Raw genomic sequence first — 18,131 nt, 5'->3', positions numbered from 1 at the left:
GGACTGGGTTTTCTTTAAAGCTATCTCAATATTTTAGTGCGTCAGAGTTTTTCTTTTACTCTGACAAGTCCCTAAGTCCCTGCTGAAAAACAGCTCCACAGCATGAGGCTGCTGCACACTTTCCTTTTGGGATGGCACTCTGCAGGTGAAGAGCAGTGCCTGGTTTTCTTCAAACATGATGCTTGGAATTAAAGTTCATCAGACCACAGAATCTTGTTTCTCACTGTCTGAGGGTCCTTGAGGTGCTTTTTCGCAAATTCCAAGTGTTTTTTCATGTGTCTTTACTGAGAGGATTGAGTCTTGCCACACCACCATACAGGCCAGATTGGTGGAGTGTTGCAGTGATGTTTTTCCTTCTGTAAATTTCTCCAATCTGCATGTATGATCATGAAGCACAACTAGAAAGACCATCAGCTTCTTGGTCACCACTCTAGCCAAAGCCCTTCTCCATCTATTGCTCAGTTTGGCCAGGAGGCCAGGTCTTGGAAGAGCTGTGGTTGTTTCAGTCTTCTTCCATTAAAGGTAATGAAGGGTACATGCTTTTGTGAACTTTCAATGCAGCAGAATATTTTTCTGAACTCTTCCTTAGACATGTGGCTTGATGCAATCCTGTCTTTGAGCTTTACAGTCAGTTTTTTTTTTTTTACCTCAGGGCTTGGTTTTTGCTCTGACATGCATTTTTAGCTGTTAGATCTTTTATTGAGACATGTGTGCCTTTGCAAATCATACCCATTCAATTGAATTTGCCACAGGTTAACTTCACTCAAAGCTACATTTCAACTGTCCCAGATAAGGGTATGAATACTTATGCAATGGAATCATTTAGGTTTTTAATTTTTAATACATTTGCAAAGATGTTTTTTCTTTTCCATTATAGTGTATAGACTGTAGATCAGGGAGCCCAACCCTGTTCCTGGAGATCTACTATCCTACAAAGTTCAGCTCCAACCCTAATCAAACACACCTGAACCAGCTCATTAATCTCTTAGGTAGCCCTGGATAATTACAGACAGCTGTGTTGGAGCAGGGCTGGAACAAATGTCTGCAGGTAGGTAGATCTCCAGGAACAGGGTTGAGCACCCCTGCTGTAGATTAATGTGGAAAAAAAGTTATTTAAATCAGTTTAACATAAGGCAGCAACATACTTTTGCAAGGCACTGTATGTTTTACATACATCATATACAGTACAGACCAAAAGTTTGGACACACCTCATTCAAATGAATATTTTTCTGTTTATTAAAGTTTTTAATCTACATTTGTGCAGTTTTCAGTGGGTTAGTGATATTTTTAAAATATATATAAATTAATAAATATTTTTTAAATGGGTTTTTATACAAAAAAACTGCTTTTTTATGTAAAATTCACTTTATAAAAGACCCACATTTCTAACTTTAATTCATGGGGATAACGGATAATTTCACATGGTTTAGTGTAAAATTTTTGCCCATCTTTTGGAAAATCCAGTTTTAAAAGTAAAAAAAAAAAAACAACTACAAATGACTTTTACCAGTAGGTGGCTGCAGAGCTCCACTATTTGCTATTTGACTGCCTGAAAGATATTTTTTCACAAGTTTTTTTCCAGTTGAATTCTTATCTACAGTACAGACCAAAAGTTTGGACACACCTGAATGAGAAGGTGTGTCCAAACTTTTGGTCTGTACTGTATATATCCACCATTTTCTTTAACGCAGAAGTCAGTCTATGGGTGAGACCTCTGGTTAACGAAAATAATAACAACGTGCAGTAAACGGTGAAACTGTTTGAACTACAAACCAGTGTGCTCATAATTAAGATAATACATTAAAATAATGTTAAGACACGCCAATTTGCAATGCCAAGCAGCAAAACAAGCCGTTCTGTCCATCTAAAAACAGCTGGATGCGGATGAAACCAGAAGCCAGACCCATATAATTTACAAAGGGCTGCGCCCACTTGTACAGAAGAAAAAGTTGGATAGCAAACACGATTTATTTTATATAAAGTTATTGTGAAATAGTGTACTGTCTATCCACCTTTTACCACTTTCAGTCTCTGATGTTTCTAGTCAAATTAACGCACAGCTTTAACCATGTGCACATTTTTATATTTAGTTAAATTCCAAACGTTTCAGTTTAATCTTTTTACCCCATTTTAACATGGAATTTTTATGGAGACGAGAACACGAGAGCATTCCAATGGAAGGTAGAATTCATGATGGCAGTGCTCATCGGTTATTCACAATTATTCATGATTTTTCCAGTCATTCATTATTTCCACTACCAAAAAACCCCAATAGAAACCATCACAGAAATTCTAATGGTTTCCACTACAAATACCATTACAAACCATTAACTTTTAACCACTAAAAACATTAAAAATAGTTTCCTGTAGTATGTTTTGGGACATATTCCATTAGGATTTAGTGGTTTTAACAAGTCATCAACAGAAGGCAACAAATTACGAGACGGACAGGCACCATTACAGTTTCCATTAAAACAGTACAATTCCCAATCCCATTATAAGCAGTCAAACGATTACAAATTCTGTGATAGTTTCTATTGTTAAATACTAATTTCTAGTTACTAGAAAAAGCAAAACAAAAAATACATATTAACTACGACTTTAGAAGTTAATTCATTCCCAATACTTTGGAAATCAAAATGCAACAAATGAAGTGATAGATGGACTCTGGATGTCTAGAACAAGAAATGCATTCACCTTCTCACACAGATTGGTCTCACTGAAATTTAATATAATAGTTTGATACATGGAAATCTGGTACAATCAATTGTTGTCAGGCAAAGAAAAGTTTTTTGGGGATTGCTTCTGGAAAGCAACACTAGTGAACTTTACTGCATAAGGCCTCCAGTTCACTACAGTGAAGCTATAGCAGTAATGATTTGCTCTAATTGCATCTCAGAAAAAAAGGATAATACAATTTGATTTAGCTTGTTGATAATGTTACACAATGTATAGACGTCATTCCAGGAGAAAACACTGACCTGAGTGACTCCATGCATCTACAGACTCTTATTTTTACCTTCAAGAAGACAATCAAATCTTTCCGATGCATGACTATATGAAACGTATATTTATTTGGATTAAAATGTGACATTTCACAGAAAGAGAGATTGCAGGGCAATTTGTGATAACGTCGCTTGACCTCAGCGGGATAAGCACAGATTTGTCGAACGGTTTTATTGTGCACCGTTACGATTTCCTATTGGACAGTCCAACTTTATACTAAGTTGATAAATTATGTGGACACTCAAGCAGCATTCTATAAAAAGAAAGAGCCTTCCCGAGGCGCTAGAGCATATCAAATCATTCCCAAAAAACAAAAAAACATAATCGGAATGAATTATAACCATGGCAAATTTCAGCCTTGTAATGTAAATGGTAAATTTTGCTCATTGTGGCTTTTGTAGCATGAAAGGCTGATGATGGAGTGGAACATAAAGGGAATGGCTGCCGTCAAGTACGTATAATCAAACAGTTACTATTGCCCTAGAGAAAGAAGATAAAAGGAAAACAAGAATATATCATATCTTCTAAATATATAAATAGCTGTAGCTAGCAGTATGTGAACCAAGTTCTCCTTTTGTTTACTTTGTGGTTCCACCGTTAAGGCTTTTCGAACATTAAGATACAGCCTTCAATCCTCAGTCTGCTGCTTCCCTGAGATACAGAACGCTGTAGTTTTCAGAGTTTGTTCGATAAAAACACCTCAACCCCTCAGGAGCAAAGAGAGAGAGAGAGAGATGTCCGCTGGGATCGTTCTTCTTTTGCCGAGACGAGAGCGCTTGTTTGATTTGTGATGCTAAAGGGCTTCTGAATGCGTCTTCTGTGTGTTCGCTGTTTTTTTCTTCCTCAAAGGGTGATAGAGGTGGAAGTGTTGAACTAGTGAGGGAGGTTTTTTTTATTATTTGTATAGATGAAGTTTGTTTTCTTTTTGTCATTCGTTCAAACTTCGAAAATGCAAAGCTGTAAGGGTTCATTCCTCAGTCATTCCAAGGCTGAATAAGAAAAGTGGTTTGCGAGAGTTCTGTTTTCCAGACTCCAGACTGTGGGTTTTGGAAAGGGCCTCAGTGTCGTTGTGATTCTAGTCGCTTGAGGAGAGGCTTGTCGTAGACCCAGCATTCACCGTCCTCATGAAACAGCTGCAGGGAAACAAACAAATCACTCTTGAAACAAACAGATCAAGTCATGTAAATCTCGGAATCAAGATGCTTAGTCAAAGGTATTAAGGTGAAATAAATGAAAATTATTTGTAAAATATTTTAGCAAATTTCTGCTTCTACAAACAATGCGGTCACTGTTCATATTCAACATTTTAATCTATCTATCTATCTATTGTATATACATAAATATATAGAAGATTATACAGTTATATGATTACATAGATAGATACATAAGATTTTATAGAGATATACAGATGATTATAGAGATAGATGACAGACAGATTCTCAGATCTCTTTATATCTATTTCTCTATCTATATAATCCTCTACATATCTCTATATTATGTTATATATCTATCAATCTCTGTATAATCATGCATATCTCTATACAGGTCCTTTTCAAAAAATTAGCATATTGTGATAAAGTTCATTATTTTCTGTAATGTACTGATAAACATTAGACTTTCATATATTTTAGATTCATTACACACAACTGAAGTAGTTCAAGCCTTTTATTGTTTTAATATTGATGATTTTGGCATATAGCTCATGAAAACCCAAAATTCCTATCTCAAAAAATTAGCATATCATGAAAAGGTTCTCTAAACGAGCTATTAACCTAATCATCTGAATCAACTAATTAACTCTAAACACCTGCAAAAGATTCCTGAGGCTTTTAAAAACTCCCAGCCTGGTTCATTACTCAAAACCACGATCATGGGTAAGACTGCCGACCAGAAGGCCATCATTGACACCCTCAAGCAAGAGGGTAAGACAGAAAGAAATTTCTGAACGAACAGGCTGTTCCCAGAGTGCTGTATCAAGGCACCTCAGTGGGAAGTCTGTGGGAAGGAAAAAGTGTGGCAGAAAACGCTGCACAACGAGAAGAGGTGACCGGACCCCGAGGAAGATTGTGGAAAAGGACCGATTCCAGACCTTGGGGGACCTGCGGAAGCAGTGGACTGAGTCTGGAGTAGAAACATCCCCAGGTCAAGCCACTTTTGAACCAGAAACAGCGGCAGAAGCGCCTGACCTGGGCTACAGAGCAGCAGCACTGGACTGTTGCTCAGTGGTCCAAAGTATTTTTTTCGGATGAAAGCAAATTTTGCATGTCATTCGGAAATCAAGGTGCCAGAGTCTGGAGGAAGACTGGGGAGAGGGAAATGCCAAAATGCCTGAAGTCCAGTGTCAAGTACCCACAGTCAGTGATGGTCTGGGGTGCCATGTCAGCTGCTGGTGTTGGTCCACTGTGTTTTATCAAGGGCAGGGTCAATGCAGCTAGCTATCAGGAGATTTTGGAGCACTTCATGCTTCCATCTGCTGAAAAGCTTTATGGAGATGAAGATTTCATTTTTCAGCACGTCCTGGCACCTGCTCACAGTGCCAAAACCACTGGTAAATGGTTTACTGACCATGGTATTACTGTGCCCAATTGGCCTGCCAACTCTCCTGACCTGAACCCCATAGAGAATCTGTAGGATATTGTGAAGAGAAAGTTGAGAGACGCAAGACCCAACACTCTGGATGAGCTTAAGGCCGCTATCGAAGCATCCTGGGCCTCCATAACACCTCAGCAGTGCCACAGGCTTATTGCCTCCATGCCACGCCGCATTGAAGCAGTCATTTCTGCAAAAGGATTCCCGACCAAGTATTGAGTGCATAACTGAACATAATTATTTGAAGGTTGACTTTTTTTGTATTAAAAACACTTTTCTTTTATTGGTCGGATGAAATATGCTAATTTTTTGAGATAGGAATTTTGGGTTTTCATGAGCTATATGCCACAATCATCAATATTAAAACAATAAAAGGCTTGAACTACTTCAGTTGTGTGTAATGAATCTAAAATATATGAAAGTCTAATGTTTATCAGTACATTACAGAAAATAATGAACTTTATCACAATATGCTAATTTTTTTTAAAGGACCTGTATAATCTATTTAACCATCTATATACAAAAATACATATAAGATTATACAATGATATATGATAATATAGATAGATTTTATATGGAGATATATAGATGATTATAGATAGATGATAGACAGAAGATTATACAGAGATATAATTTATCTATCTAAATTTATACAAATCACATTTATGTATAATCATCTAATTGCTACATTATCTATCTATCTATCTATCTATCTATCTATCTATCTATCTATCTATCTATCTATCTATCTATCTATCTATCTATCTATCTATCTATAATCATATACATATCTCTATGTAATTTATCTATAAAAACACCTATATACAAAATATATAGAAAATTATACAGATAGATAGATAGATAGATAATACATATATAATCTGTCTATCTATCTCTGTACAATCATACATATCTCTATATAATCTATTTAACCCTCTATATATATATATATATATATATATATATATATATATATATATATATATATATATATATATATATATGATTATACAATGATATATGGCTATCTATCTATCTATCTATCTATCTAAATCTATACAATCACATCTATCGAAAAATATATTTTAAAGCTTTTACTGAAATTGTACAGCCCAAACTATTACAATATAAAATACTCTGTAATATATAAACTCACTGTAAATGAGGCCAACATTTGAATAGAGCCCAGCAATAGTATTGTGAACTGAATGTTCCAAGCAGTAATATTGTGAACTGAATGTTCCTTGAATGTTCATTTATGCAATATTTGGGCTAATATACTTATGCTCTCAGAGTTGAACACATTTTACAATGTTTAAATCTATTGCCCAGATTTTTGCCCCAAAAACAGCTTAGAAAATGTAAAGAGAGTCAGTAGATTCCATTTAGTCTGGCAACAACATTTAAGTCAAGACGAGCCTACCATGATCTCAAAGGTTAAATGATTGTATATGGTTCTATACTAAATATAGGTATGTCTAATCTCTGAATTCAACACAAGTTGGTTGGTTTCAGTAAAAGCTAAAACATGTTTGAAGAAAATAAATTTGAAAAACTGTCAGGCACTGTTGGACTCTGTTTAAACTTCCAGCTATGTGCATTATGGGCAACATTCAGTTTAAAAATATGCTGCTTATAACCATCAGGAACCAATTAAGGACCATTTATCAGAGCCATATTTCGAACTCATTATTTCTCATGGCACATTTCCCCTCCACATGTGCGTTTACATAAGCACACTCACTCTTGTCTCCCATTGCATTTCCTTCTCCTTCCGTTCTCTGGCCTCCGCCCTCTGTTTCTCCTCCAGCCTGTGTTTGGCTTCCGTCGCAGCATCAATGTCCTTCAGTTTCAGGTTCACGGTCACGTCCTTCCACAAACTGACAACCAGACAGAGAAATAACAGCGGTCTGCATCAGATCATCTCACAGAGGTACCCAAGCAGAAAAAACATCACTTCAGCAGAAGCCGACACAAAAATAACCAAGCCTTTTGAAGATCAGCAAATAAGTCAGGTGCAAACAAAACTGAACTGGGAATTGTACACGGTGTGCTATAAAAGTCCACTAGTCTTTTGCTTGTATTTTGCATTTATCAAAATAAATTAAATTAAAAGAAAATCTTAATTTGTTATCCGAAGATGAACGAAGGTCTTCTGGTTTTGGAACAACATGAAGCTGAATAATTAATGACAGAATTTTCATTTTTGGGCAAACTAACCTTGATATATCCTTTAACTGTTCTATACTTTTTATACTGGAGATTTTCAATGTTGACTTTCCAAATAACTAAAAAAACATCTCAAATAGAGAGGTAAAGTAAAGACCTCATTCAGTAATACAAATTAGATCTAAAAACCTGAGGGATTAAACTACATTCTTAACTACACAAAATTCAAATGAGTTTTTAAGGCTGGTTTCCCAAAACTCAAATACACACCTTCTGGATTCGTACTCCAACTGGTCCTCCAATTTCCGCACCTTCTTCTTAATAATGCTCAATCTCTTAGTGTCAATGAATACTGCATTTTCCTGAGAGGAAAAGAAATATGTTACTTTCAATTTTATTCTTGAATCGACTTCCTTTTCTTGTTTTATAGGGTTCAAACTTACCCCGGTAGCGTATTTTGCATACATCACACCATTCCATTCTCCTTCTATAGAGCAGAATGACTTCTTATCATTGGGAGAACTAAAAAAAAAAAGGACAGTATTATGATGATTTTATGATATATTCTCATTTAATGTGACGCTAAAAAGCATTTGCATACAAATTTATTTTCATGAATTTATCTTAATGACTAAATCAAAAGATTTACTATGACAGAAGCAGTTATGACTGAATTTATTTGACTTACAATATCTCAGCAGTTATCCTGTGCTTCTTTCCTCCATAGAATGGTTTGGTGTGGAAAACTATATTGGCACTGTAGCCAGATTTGGAACAGGAAATATTGCACTCTCCACCCAGCTCAACCCATGGAACAGTTAGAATTGACCTGTTGAAGCACAGTGAAAGATGGATGGGATGCTCTGCCCACTTCTCCCACTATTAATCTAAAAATCTAAAATACATCAGTGTGATAAAGTGAAAGATTAGTGAGAAATAGAGCAATGCTTACCTCCCGTAGCCATTGGGAAAATTAAGAATATAATGTTCATCATATTCAAGACAAGTCACACAACCTATGGCAGACAGGAGAGGACAATTAAGCACCGAAATAGCACTAATGTGTATTAATCACCACTTAACAATGTCCTCAACTACCTTGACCAATGTTATGGACACCAATTGACATTCCAAGGAACTTCGATTTTGTCCAGATGTGGGCGTTGAACTGGATTTTTTTGCTGAAACACTCAGCATAAAATGCAGATACTACAGAAGGATAAAGGTGTAAGAATATGTCTATTTACCCAAAAATCACAAAAAGATTGGTACATTTTATAACTTTTTTAATTTAATGAATATAATAAATATATCACTGATTAAAAAAATAGAAATGACTTGATTTTTTAAATTACTGGTTATGTTAAATGACTTTTTACTGGCATTTTTAAATGAGCTTAATAAATAAATGAGTATTTAAATAACTGTGTTTATTTGACATTTTTCCTGGCTTATCTAAATGAGTTTATTAAATAAACGACTACTTAAACAATTCTAATTATTTAACATTTACTGCCTATTTTAAATGAGTTCAATAAATAAATTACTAATTAAACAACTGTAATTATTTGACTTTTTACTGGCTATTTTAAATGAGTTTAATAAAGAAACTACTAATCAAACAACTGTAATTGTTTTTTTTTCAGGCTATTTTAAATGAGTTTAATAAATAAACTACTAATTAAACAAGTATAATTATTCGACTTATTACTGGCTATTTTAAATGAGTTTAATACAAAAAACTACTAAACAAACAACTATAATTATTTGTCTTTTTCTGGCTATTTTAATTGAGTTTAATAATTAAACTACTAATTAAAAAAAATTAACCATTCAATTTATTACTGGCTATTTTAAATAAGATTAATAAATGAACTACTAATTAAACAACTGTTATCATGCAACTTTTCATTTAACAAGGGCTATTAAATACAGTATTAAATACTCATTTAACAGTGGCTATTTTAAATGAGTTTAATAAATAAACTTCTAATTAAACAAGTGTAATTTTTTGACTTATTACTGCTATTTTAAATGAGTTTAATAAATAAACTATGAATTAAACAAATGTAGCTCTTCAATTTATTACTGGCTATTTTAAATAAGATTAATAAATAAACTACTAATTAAACAACTGTAATCATTCGACTTTTCATTTGACACTAGCTATAAAATGCAGTATTAAATACTCTTTATACTGGCTCCTTTAAACAAGTTTAATAAATAAATTAATCAAACAACTGTGATTAGTTGAATTTTTACTGGATATTTTAAATGAGTTAAATTAATAAACTACTAATTAAACAAGTGTAATTTTTCGACTTATTACAAGCTATTTTAAATGATATTACTAAATAAATGACTAATTAAACAACTGTAATTGTTTGAATTTTTACTGGCTATTGTAAATGAGTTTAATAAATAAATGACTAATTAAACAACATTTTTAAATTTTTTATTATTTTACTTTCAGTAGCAGTAATAGATTTAAAATGACGAATTGGAATTAATTTTCAATAAATATAAAATAAAGTTTTATTTAAATAAATAAAATGTATAAAAATAAAGTTAAAAATTAGTTTGTTGAGCACTTACTAGGAGGGTGGTGAGAAACCTGCTCTGCCACAAAAGACACACTGTTTTTGCTAGACAACGGCACTGGCCCTTCCGATACGGACTCCTAGAAAGACAGACGGTGAGCGAGGGAGAAGAAAAATTATAATACAGGGAGTGGCAACACATAAAATCTCTCACAAAAGATACTGTAAACACTGGCTTTTTAGACCTTCAAACACACACTCACAGAAGAAGCCGTATCATCTGTTTCAGAAGGCAGGTCCCAGTGACAGAAGAACACCTCGCCTAGAATGGGGTTGTAGGGCTTCTTGGCCACAGATCCTTTCCGACCAGCGTGAAAGGCTGAGAGGTACCACTTCACCACCTGCACCATGCGGTCCCTTGGATCCTGCTGCTCTGCAATACTGCAAAACATGCCAATCTTGAGTTCATTAAAATGAACTGCTTGAACAAATCAGCTTGCTAGAATAAATCACACTTCTATTTGTGGGAGCAAAGATATTCTAGCAGAGCATGTTTGATTATTTCCTCAGCTCATTTGGTTGCAAAGCAGTGTGAGAAGCATTAAAAAATAGCAATGTAATATTCCATCAACAGTTAATTACTAGAACAGTACATTGGAAACAGCTCAGCTGCCGTCTGGCTAGTAGCATTGCTACTTTTAATTTATAATTACTCAACTATTACAGCTCTGCTGTAATCAGGAATATGAATGATAAGTCCATATGGTAGAACATCTGTCATATATACAGACACAACAGGACAAGCATTACCTTACAAACAAATCCGGGTGTGCAAAGAAATCTGCATACATTTCCAGCAACGACCTCCGCTCCAAGATAAATGTCGGCAAGACCACCTGAAGATGACAAAGATGGATTGAAAGGTAGAAAAAAAAGAGTTAAGAATATATAAAAAAGAAGTTTGTTTGTGTTTACCTTGGTAAGATCCATGCCCAGTCGCACTTGAGACAGCAGATGCATGATGACACTTTTGTGTTCTTCCACAGATTCACCCTCGCCATCGTCATCTCTCTCATCGTGACTGTCAAACTGATCTGAAAAAAAAAAAAAAAAAAAAAAAAAACACACAGCAAATAGTGAACATGAAACAAACATATAATATATAATGCCAAAAGTTAGAAATAATTAGAGCTGCCCCCCTAATAATCGATGAGTAGAGGCTTGGTCGACCAAAATTTTATTCGTTGCATAGTGGCGCAGAATATGATGGACAGATTGTTTACGACTGGTCTATGTGGTAATTTAGTACACTGTAAAAAGTTTTCACCAGTTACAACTTAAAAACTTAAGTTTAGCAGCTGCCTTAAGATTTTAAGTTAAATCAACTTAAGTCATTTAAACTCACAAGTTATATCAACTCATTTTTATTGTAACAAGTTAAAGTGACTTGTAGTTTTAAGCGGATTTAACTTAAAAACTTCAGGCAGCTGCTGAACTTAGGTTTTTAAGTTGAATCTGGTGAAAACTTTTTACAGTGTACATCAAATCGAAATTTTAATATGAAACTTTACATGGCCACTTAATCTAATGTTAACCTAGAAAAATGTGCACTATTCAAATGTCTGTGCGGAGTGAGGAAGCTAAACAGTAGCATGTTCACCGCATGACAGATGGAGACGCCGATGCGGTCACTCGCTCTTAAAATACTCTTAAAATACTCATTTTTGGTCATACAGATAAAAGTAATACATATTTAAAATCTGTAAAGACACCATGTTTATTTGTGTGCACTCAGAATAACAACGAAACATTGCGCTTTTGTAAAACAATGAAATAAAACTATGCGCTTTCGGCTGTCTCGGTCTCCGTGAGGGTGAAACTCCGAAACCTGTATTGCCGTATGGACATGAGAAATATATCTATTAGATATGCCAATGTCATGTCTTAAGCTGAAATCAAAGAAAGTACTAGTTTATCAATAAATTATTAAAATGTTAATACAGTCTCCTTGCTGTTTTTCCCTGACACAATTATAATTATATCTGCCAATGCGCTGCGGCAAGCTTTTTTTTGCGTGCGTTTGAGGGCTTATTAGGCTATGTAGGCAATTAACAGCTCATTATTATGATTTATGTGGTTTATTAATTAAGAGGGCCTCAATTTCTTATTACTATCAATGTTAATCAGTTTTTGCTGCTTAATATTTTTGTGAAAACTGTAGGTTCTTTGTTTATATGAAAAAAAATCACTCAGTAAGGACACAATGTTACTGTCTTAGACTACCAGTCAAATGGTTTTAAAAGGTAAGATTTTTAAATGTTTTTTAAGTCTCTTTAAAAACATTTCTGCCTACCAAGCCTGCATTTATTTGATTCAAAGTACGGCAAAAGCAGTACAGTAAAAAATATATATTATTATTATTATTATTATTATTATCATAATATTTAAAACAGTTGAGTACATTGTTTTAAGATTCTTGAATGAATGAATAGAAAGATCCAATGATTAGTATTGATCAGTATTTATCTGAAAAAAAAAAATAATTTGTAAAATTATACACTATACCAATCAAAAACCTGGAGTCAGTATAATTTTTTTGGAAAGCATTTATAGAAATTAATACTTTTATTTAGCATTTTATTTATGCTTTAATACGATCAAAAGTGTTGATAAAACATGTTACAAAAGATCTGTACCTAAAAAAAATTATACTCAGCTGTTTTCAACATAATAATAATAATAATAATAATAATAATAAAAATAATAAATGTTTTTGAGCAGCAAATGTGAGTATTAGAATGATTTCTGAAGGATCATGTGACTGGAGTAATGATGCTAAGAAGCTTTGAAATCACAGGAATAAATTACATTTTTAAAATATATTCAAATAGTAAAATAGTAAATAGTAAAAATATTTCAAAATTTGACTGTGTTGTCTGTATTTTGAACTAAATAAATGCCGGCTTGGTGAGCAGAAGAGACTTCTTCAAAAAACATTAAAACCTCACTGTTCATAAACTTTTGACTGGGTGTGTATATTTCCAAAACGCAACCTTGGTAAACACTCGAGACTTCTTTCAAAAACATTAAAAAAAATCTTAATTATTAATATTTATTATATTATAAAATGAATCTTAATTATACTATACATATTTTAGAATTTTTGATTGGTGCTGGTGTTAAAAGTTTGTTAAAATGTAAATAAAAACAACACACACTTCACTTTCAACACAAGCACCAAACAAGAAGACATAAAACAAACACAGCATTTGCTCTAATTCACGTTGGGAAAGTGAAACGTGAGGGACGTGCGATTGTGTGTTTTGTGTACCTGCATCAGTGGTTCCGTTTGACATGGAGGAGTTGATTGATTCGTTGGTGTCTGGCCGTTTCAAGGCTGTGCTGTCTTCGCTGTTCACAGCAGTGGTTCTGTTTGGACTGCAGAGATGCAAGAACATCACGTCAGCTTTTTCCAGAATAAATTATGGGGCAATGGACGATAGAGTTTGTGTGTGTAAGTGAGTCCACGCACTGTTGTAATTAGGTCAGTGTGTGTTTCTTTTCGTTTGCAGTAAATAGTGTGTGGGAGTGTGTTTATCTCTAAGCAGTACTGTTTTCACATTCATGTGTGTGGGCAGGTGATACTATAATTTACTTGTGCAGCAGTACTTCAGTCAGTTTTAATCATAAGTGTTTTGATGTGTGTGTTTCTGTTCATCACTCACTCTATGCAGTGTTTCGGTGAGGTACTGCTCTGATAAAACTCATCTGCATCGTAAAACTCATCTTCACTGCTGGAATAGGAGAAGTCAGGGACAGTGTGGGGCGGTACGTTCATGTGACTGGGCGAAGTCACGCTGCTGCTGGGAGCTGAAGGACCACTCCCTGAAACCACAGGAAGAAAATTAAAGTCATAAATGTGAGAGTAAATGTAAGTGTGCTGAGGACCACAATCACTTAAGCAATAGCATGGCCAGCAGTCAGTGTAGTTCAGATATGGGTTGAGGTTTTGCACTTTTGCATATGTGGCTGGCACATAAATAGCAAGACCAATAAGCTCATCTAAATGCTTAGTAAAAAGCATTTTACAAGCAAATATGCCAGACACCTTGTACACATATTCACATTTCAGATTAATTGTCGAACCAACAAAGCAATAGATTTTAAAAACTGACTTAAGACAATGACTCCACCTTTGATGTTTGCCACAAATCAGGCATATTCAAATAAGCTTCAAAGACAAGGTTCAAGGCCACTCTAAATGTCAATCAATCTTATGCAAATGCTGTATATGCCCACCCCTGGCATGACTCTTCAATGCTTCATTTCATTTATGACACTAACAAAAACATGAGGCCATATTTTGCAAAACATTATTCATGTCATTATATAATAAAATATGTATATATTTCATTTTAATATTATTTATGCACTACTTATAAAAAAATGAATTTATACATTCTAAAAACATGTTTTATTACAAATCTAGTATTTCATTATTATATATGCATTTTTTACTAATAAAAAGAATGCAATTAGCATATACATTTCAATTTAAAATGTAAAAAAAGAATGTTTATATAGATTTTCTGTTTTACTATTTTAATGTATTTTTATTTTATTATTAAAGTAATTGAGGCTATAAAACATATTTAAAATGCTAGTTTTAAGCATCATTTAAATTTAGTTTTATTTAATTATTTAATTTAATTTTAATTTAATTCATATTAATGAACAATGTAATTATACGTTCCAAATTAAAATGCAATAAAATAAAAAAGCATGTTTTAATTACTTAATCTATTTTTATTACATCTTTAAAAATCCAGTATTTTTGTATTTATGCACTACTTAATATTAAAAATTAAGATGTTATATTTTATATTTATTTTACTATTAGAGCAATTGAGGACATTAACAGCTATAAAAACATCTTTAAAAATAATTGTATTTTAGCATTTTTCAAATTTAATTTAATTCAATTATTTAATAAAGTTTTCATTTCATTAATATTAATAAAAAAAATAATTATACATTCTAAATTAAAATGAAAGTTTAGTATTATTTATAGACTACTTACTATTAATAAAAAATGTATGCATTTTAATTTAAAATTTAATAAAAAAACATGTTCGTTTACATTTACTTTTTTACTACATTAATTTATTTTTATTAAATTATTAAGACTAATTGACGGCATTAACAGCATTTAAAAACAGTATATACTATTTTAGCATTATTAAAAAAAATATTTTATTTCGTTTTTTAATTTAATTAAAATTTCATTCATATGAATGAAAAATGGAATTATACATTCTAAAATGCAACAAAATAAAAAAGCAAGTTATATATTTATTGTATTTTTATTATGTCTTTAAACTATATTTTTGCATCATACATTTTAATTTAAAATTGAATAAAAAACATGTCTGTTTAGTTTTGCTTAGTTCATGTTTTACTATTTTTAAAGTAATTGAGGACATTAACATCTATAAAAACATCTTAAAAAATGATAGTAATTACTACACAACTGTAAGTAGTTCAGAAATGTAGAGCAAAACACAAAATGGCTATTACAATAAAGCATGCATATTATTGTGATGCTATCCTCCTAATAAATCAAATGTTCGGTTGTGTTGATAAAACCAAGACTGTTCAAATCCTCAAAGATGCCTAATTGAATCAGCCCTGCCTACGACGCAAGCACTTTCGGCATGAATATAAATGGAAACCCTGATTCACAGTCTGCACTTTTGAGCTCTTGACTGTGTTTTATGCGTAGTTTCCTGCACTGCTGTCCAGAGCGCTACCGATCGGCTGCATTTTTGCTGCGCTCAGCTCTTCCTGCACTACCTCAGCAGAAGCTGGACTCTCCGAGCCCCTGTATCCAGCACTAATGACAGTCAGGGAAAAAAAGACTGACTGCAGAGAGAACAGCTCTGCCTGCATCCCCACTGCAGCGCAATACTACGGGAATACAGCTTCTGCTCACATTAAAAGGAGCCATTCATTCAATAAATAGTACGCCCCAGTTTAAGTCTTCTTTCTAATAAGTTTCTTTATGTGTGTTCGATGGCTGTCTAATTGTTGGTTCGTACCTGTGCTGTTGGGAGTGGGGGTCTGAAGGCTGCCCATCACCGTGACAACAGGGCCCACGGGTAAAGAAGAAGGCCTCTGTTCCGTTTTACACACCTGAGCTCCATCTACGGATGAAAACACACCCTTCATATGCCCTTGGCAGGTAAAAACGCACACAAAAATTTGCAAACCAAATCTAATGTCAGAGTTTCCAAACCAGACAACAACTACCAAGAAGCCTTCAAAATAAGCGTAAAATATTATACAATATTATTAAGGAATGATATGGAGAAAGAGTGAAAGAGACAGACAGCTCACCTGTGGGTAGAGTGGTCTGCGTTGGCATGGCACTGGCACTGACTACAGAAGTGTTGAGAGGGGTAGGCTGGAATACCCCATCCACTGGGTTTATGGTGCTCTGCAGAGAACCACAAACACGATACAAAACAGCTCTCACAGGAAAACACGTTATAAATACACCCTCTCATAGGAGATTTTGGTCTCAATTCCCAACCCAACTATCACAGAAATCCTCAGGGGAAACAAGGACTTGTCATATTCAGTTACTAGAACTGTTTAAAGAGATAGTTTATTCAAATATGACAATCCTGGCATGATTTACTTAACACTAATGCTGTTCTAAACCTGTAGGACTTTTTTCCTCTATGAACAATTATAATGAACTTTCATTTCAGACAAGCCAGGATGCACTTTTTCCTTCTGTGTTCCACAGAAGAAAATCTGTCATACAGATTTTTAACCACACAAGGGTAAGTAAATGAAGTAAATGTTGAACTGTCCCTTTAAAGTGGCGAAAAAAAAATCTAATATCTATTTGTAAGTGTTATCTACAGACATACAAGATATATTTAATAAAATAAAACACTAATTTCTACAGCTGACTCTTTAGTGATCCGAATTCCATCATGAAATAGTAAAAAGCACTGATAATTATTGTTAAAGACAACATGAAATCATGAAATGAACACCATTTACACTACCATTCAAATGTTTGCCAGTAAAACTAGTTTTAGTTAGTAAGGCTGCATTAAATTTATAGTTGAGGTCAAAAGTTTACATACACCTTGCAGAATCTGTAAAATGTTAATTGTTTTACCAAAATAAGAAGGATCATATAAAATGCAGGTTATTTTTTATTTAGTACTGACCTGAATAAGATATTTCACATAAAAGATGTTTACATACAGTCCACATGAGAGAATAATAGCTGAATTTTTTAAAATTACCCTGTTCAAGTTTAAATACTCTTCATTCTTAATGTGATGTTATCTGAATGATCCATAGCTGTTTTTTGTTTGTTTGTTTGTTTAGTGATAGTTGTTCATGAGTCCATTGTTTGTTCTGAACAGTTAAACTGCCTACTGAAAAATCCTTTAGGTCCCACACATTCTTTGTTTTTCCAGCATCTTTTGTGTATTAGAACCCTTTCCAACAACGACTGTAAGATTTTGAGATCTATTACAGCTATTACAGAAGGTTCAAACACTCCCTGATGCTCTAGATGGAAAAACAAAGGATTAATAGCCAGGGGTGTAAACTTTTGAACATAATGAAGATGTGTACATTTTTCTTATTTTGCCTAAATATCATATTTTTAATATATATATTTTTTTTATTTAGTACTGCCCTTCAGAAGACAAAATAAGTTAAATTTACCCTAATGCGTTATGTTTAGTTCTGACGCATCAGTGAGTGTTTGAACCTTCTGTAATAGTTGCATGAGTCCC

General features: G+C 33.5%; 1 protein-coding gene across 3 annotated transcripts in view; it reads right to left on the bottom strand.

Annotated features, from left to right (window-relative positions):
• Positions 1-2,711: 2,711 nt before the first annotated feature.
• osbpl9 (oxysterol binding protein-like 9) overlaps positions 2,712-18,131 on the bottom strand; it is a 45,650-nt gene continuing 30,230 nt past the window's right edge. For all 3 annotated transcript variants that reach the window (XM_073819482.1, XM_073819483.1, XM_073819484.1), the window contains 15 exons: positions 16,702-16,801; positions 16,404-16,508; positions 14,031-14,190; positions 13,637-13,743; positions 11,281-11,399; positions 11,116-11,201; positions 10,569-10,746; positions 10,361-10,445; positions 8,864-8,974; positions 8,718-8,781; positions 8,454-8,594; positions 8,209-8,287; positions 8,036-8,127; positions 7,341-7,476; positions 2,712-4,140 (listed from right to left, as the gene is read on the bottom strand). In XM_073819482.1, coding sequence (XP_073675583.1) covers positions 4,066-4,140; positions 7,341-7,476; positions 8,036-8,127; positions 8,209-8,287; positions 8,454-8,594; positions 8,718-8,781; positions 8,864-8,974; positions 10,361-10,445; positions 10,569-10,746; positions 11,116-11,201; positions 11,281-11,399; positions 13,637-13,743; positions 14,031-14,190; positions 16,404-16,508; positions 16,702-16,801 — 1,638 coding nt within the window. In that variant the 3' untranslated portion in view covers positions 2,712-4,065. The remainder of the gene's footprint in view (positions 4,141-7,340; positions 7,477-8,035; positions 8,128-8,208; positions 8,288-8,453; positions 8,595-8,717; positions 8,782-8,863; positions 8,975-10,360; positions 10,446-10,568; positions 10,747-11,115; positions 11,202-11,280; positions 11,400-13,636; positions 13,744-14,030; positions 14,191-16,403; positions 16,509-16,701; positions 16,802-18,131) is intronic.

Source organism: Garra rufa, chromosome 15, assembly GCF_049309525.1.
Source record: "Garra rufa chromosome 15, GarRuf1.0, whole genome shotgun sequence".
In the NCBI taxonomy this organism is placed as follows: domain Eukaryota; kingdom Metazoa; phylum Chordata; class Actinopteri; order Cypriniformes; family Cyprinidae; genus Garra; species Garra rufa.
The sequence above is the reverse complement of the archived record's forward strand: the minus strand, read 5'-3'. Positions and strand labels throughout refer to the sequence as shown.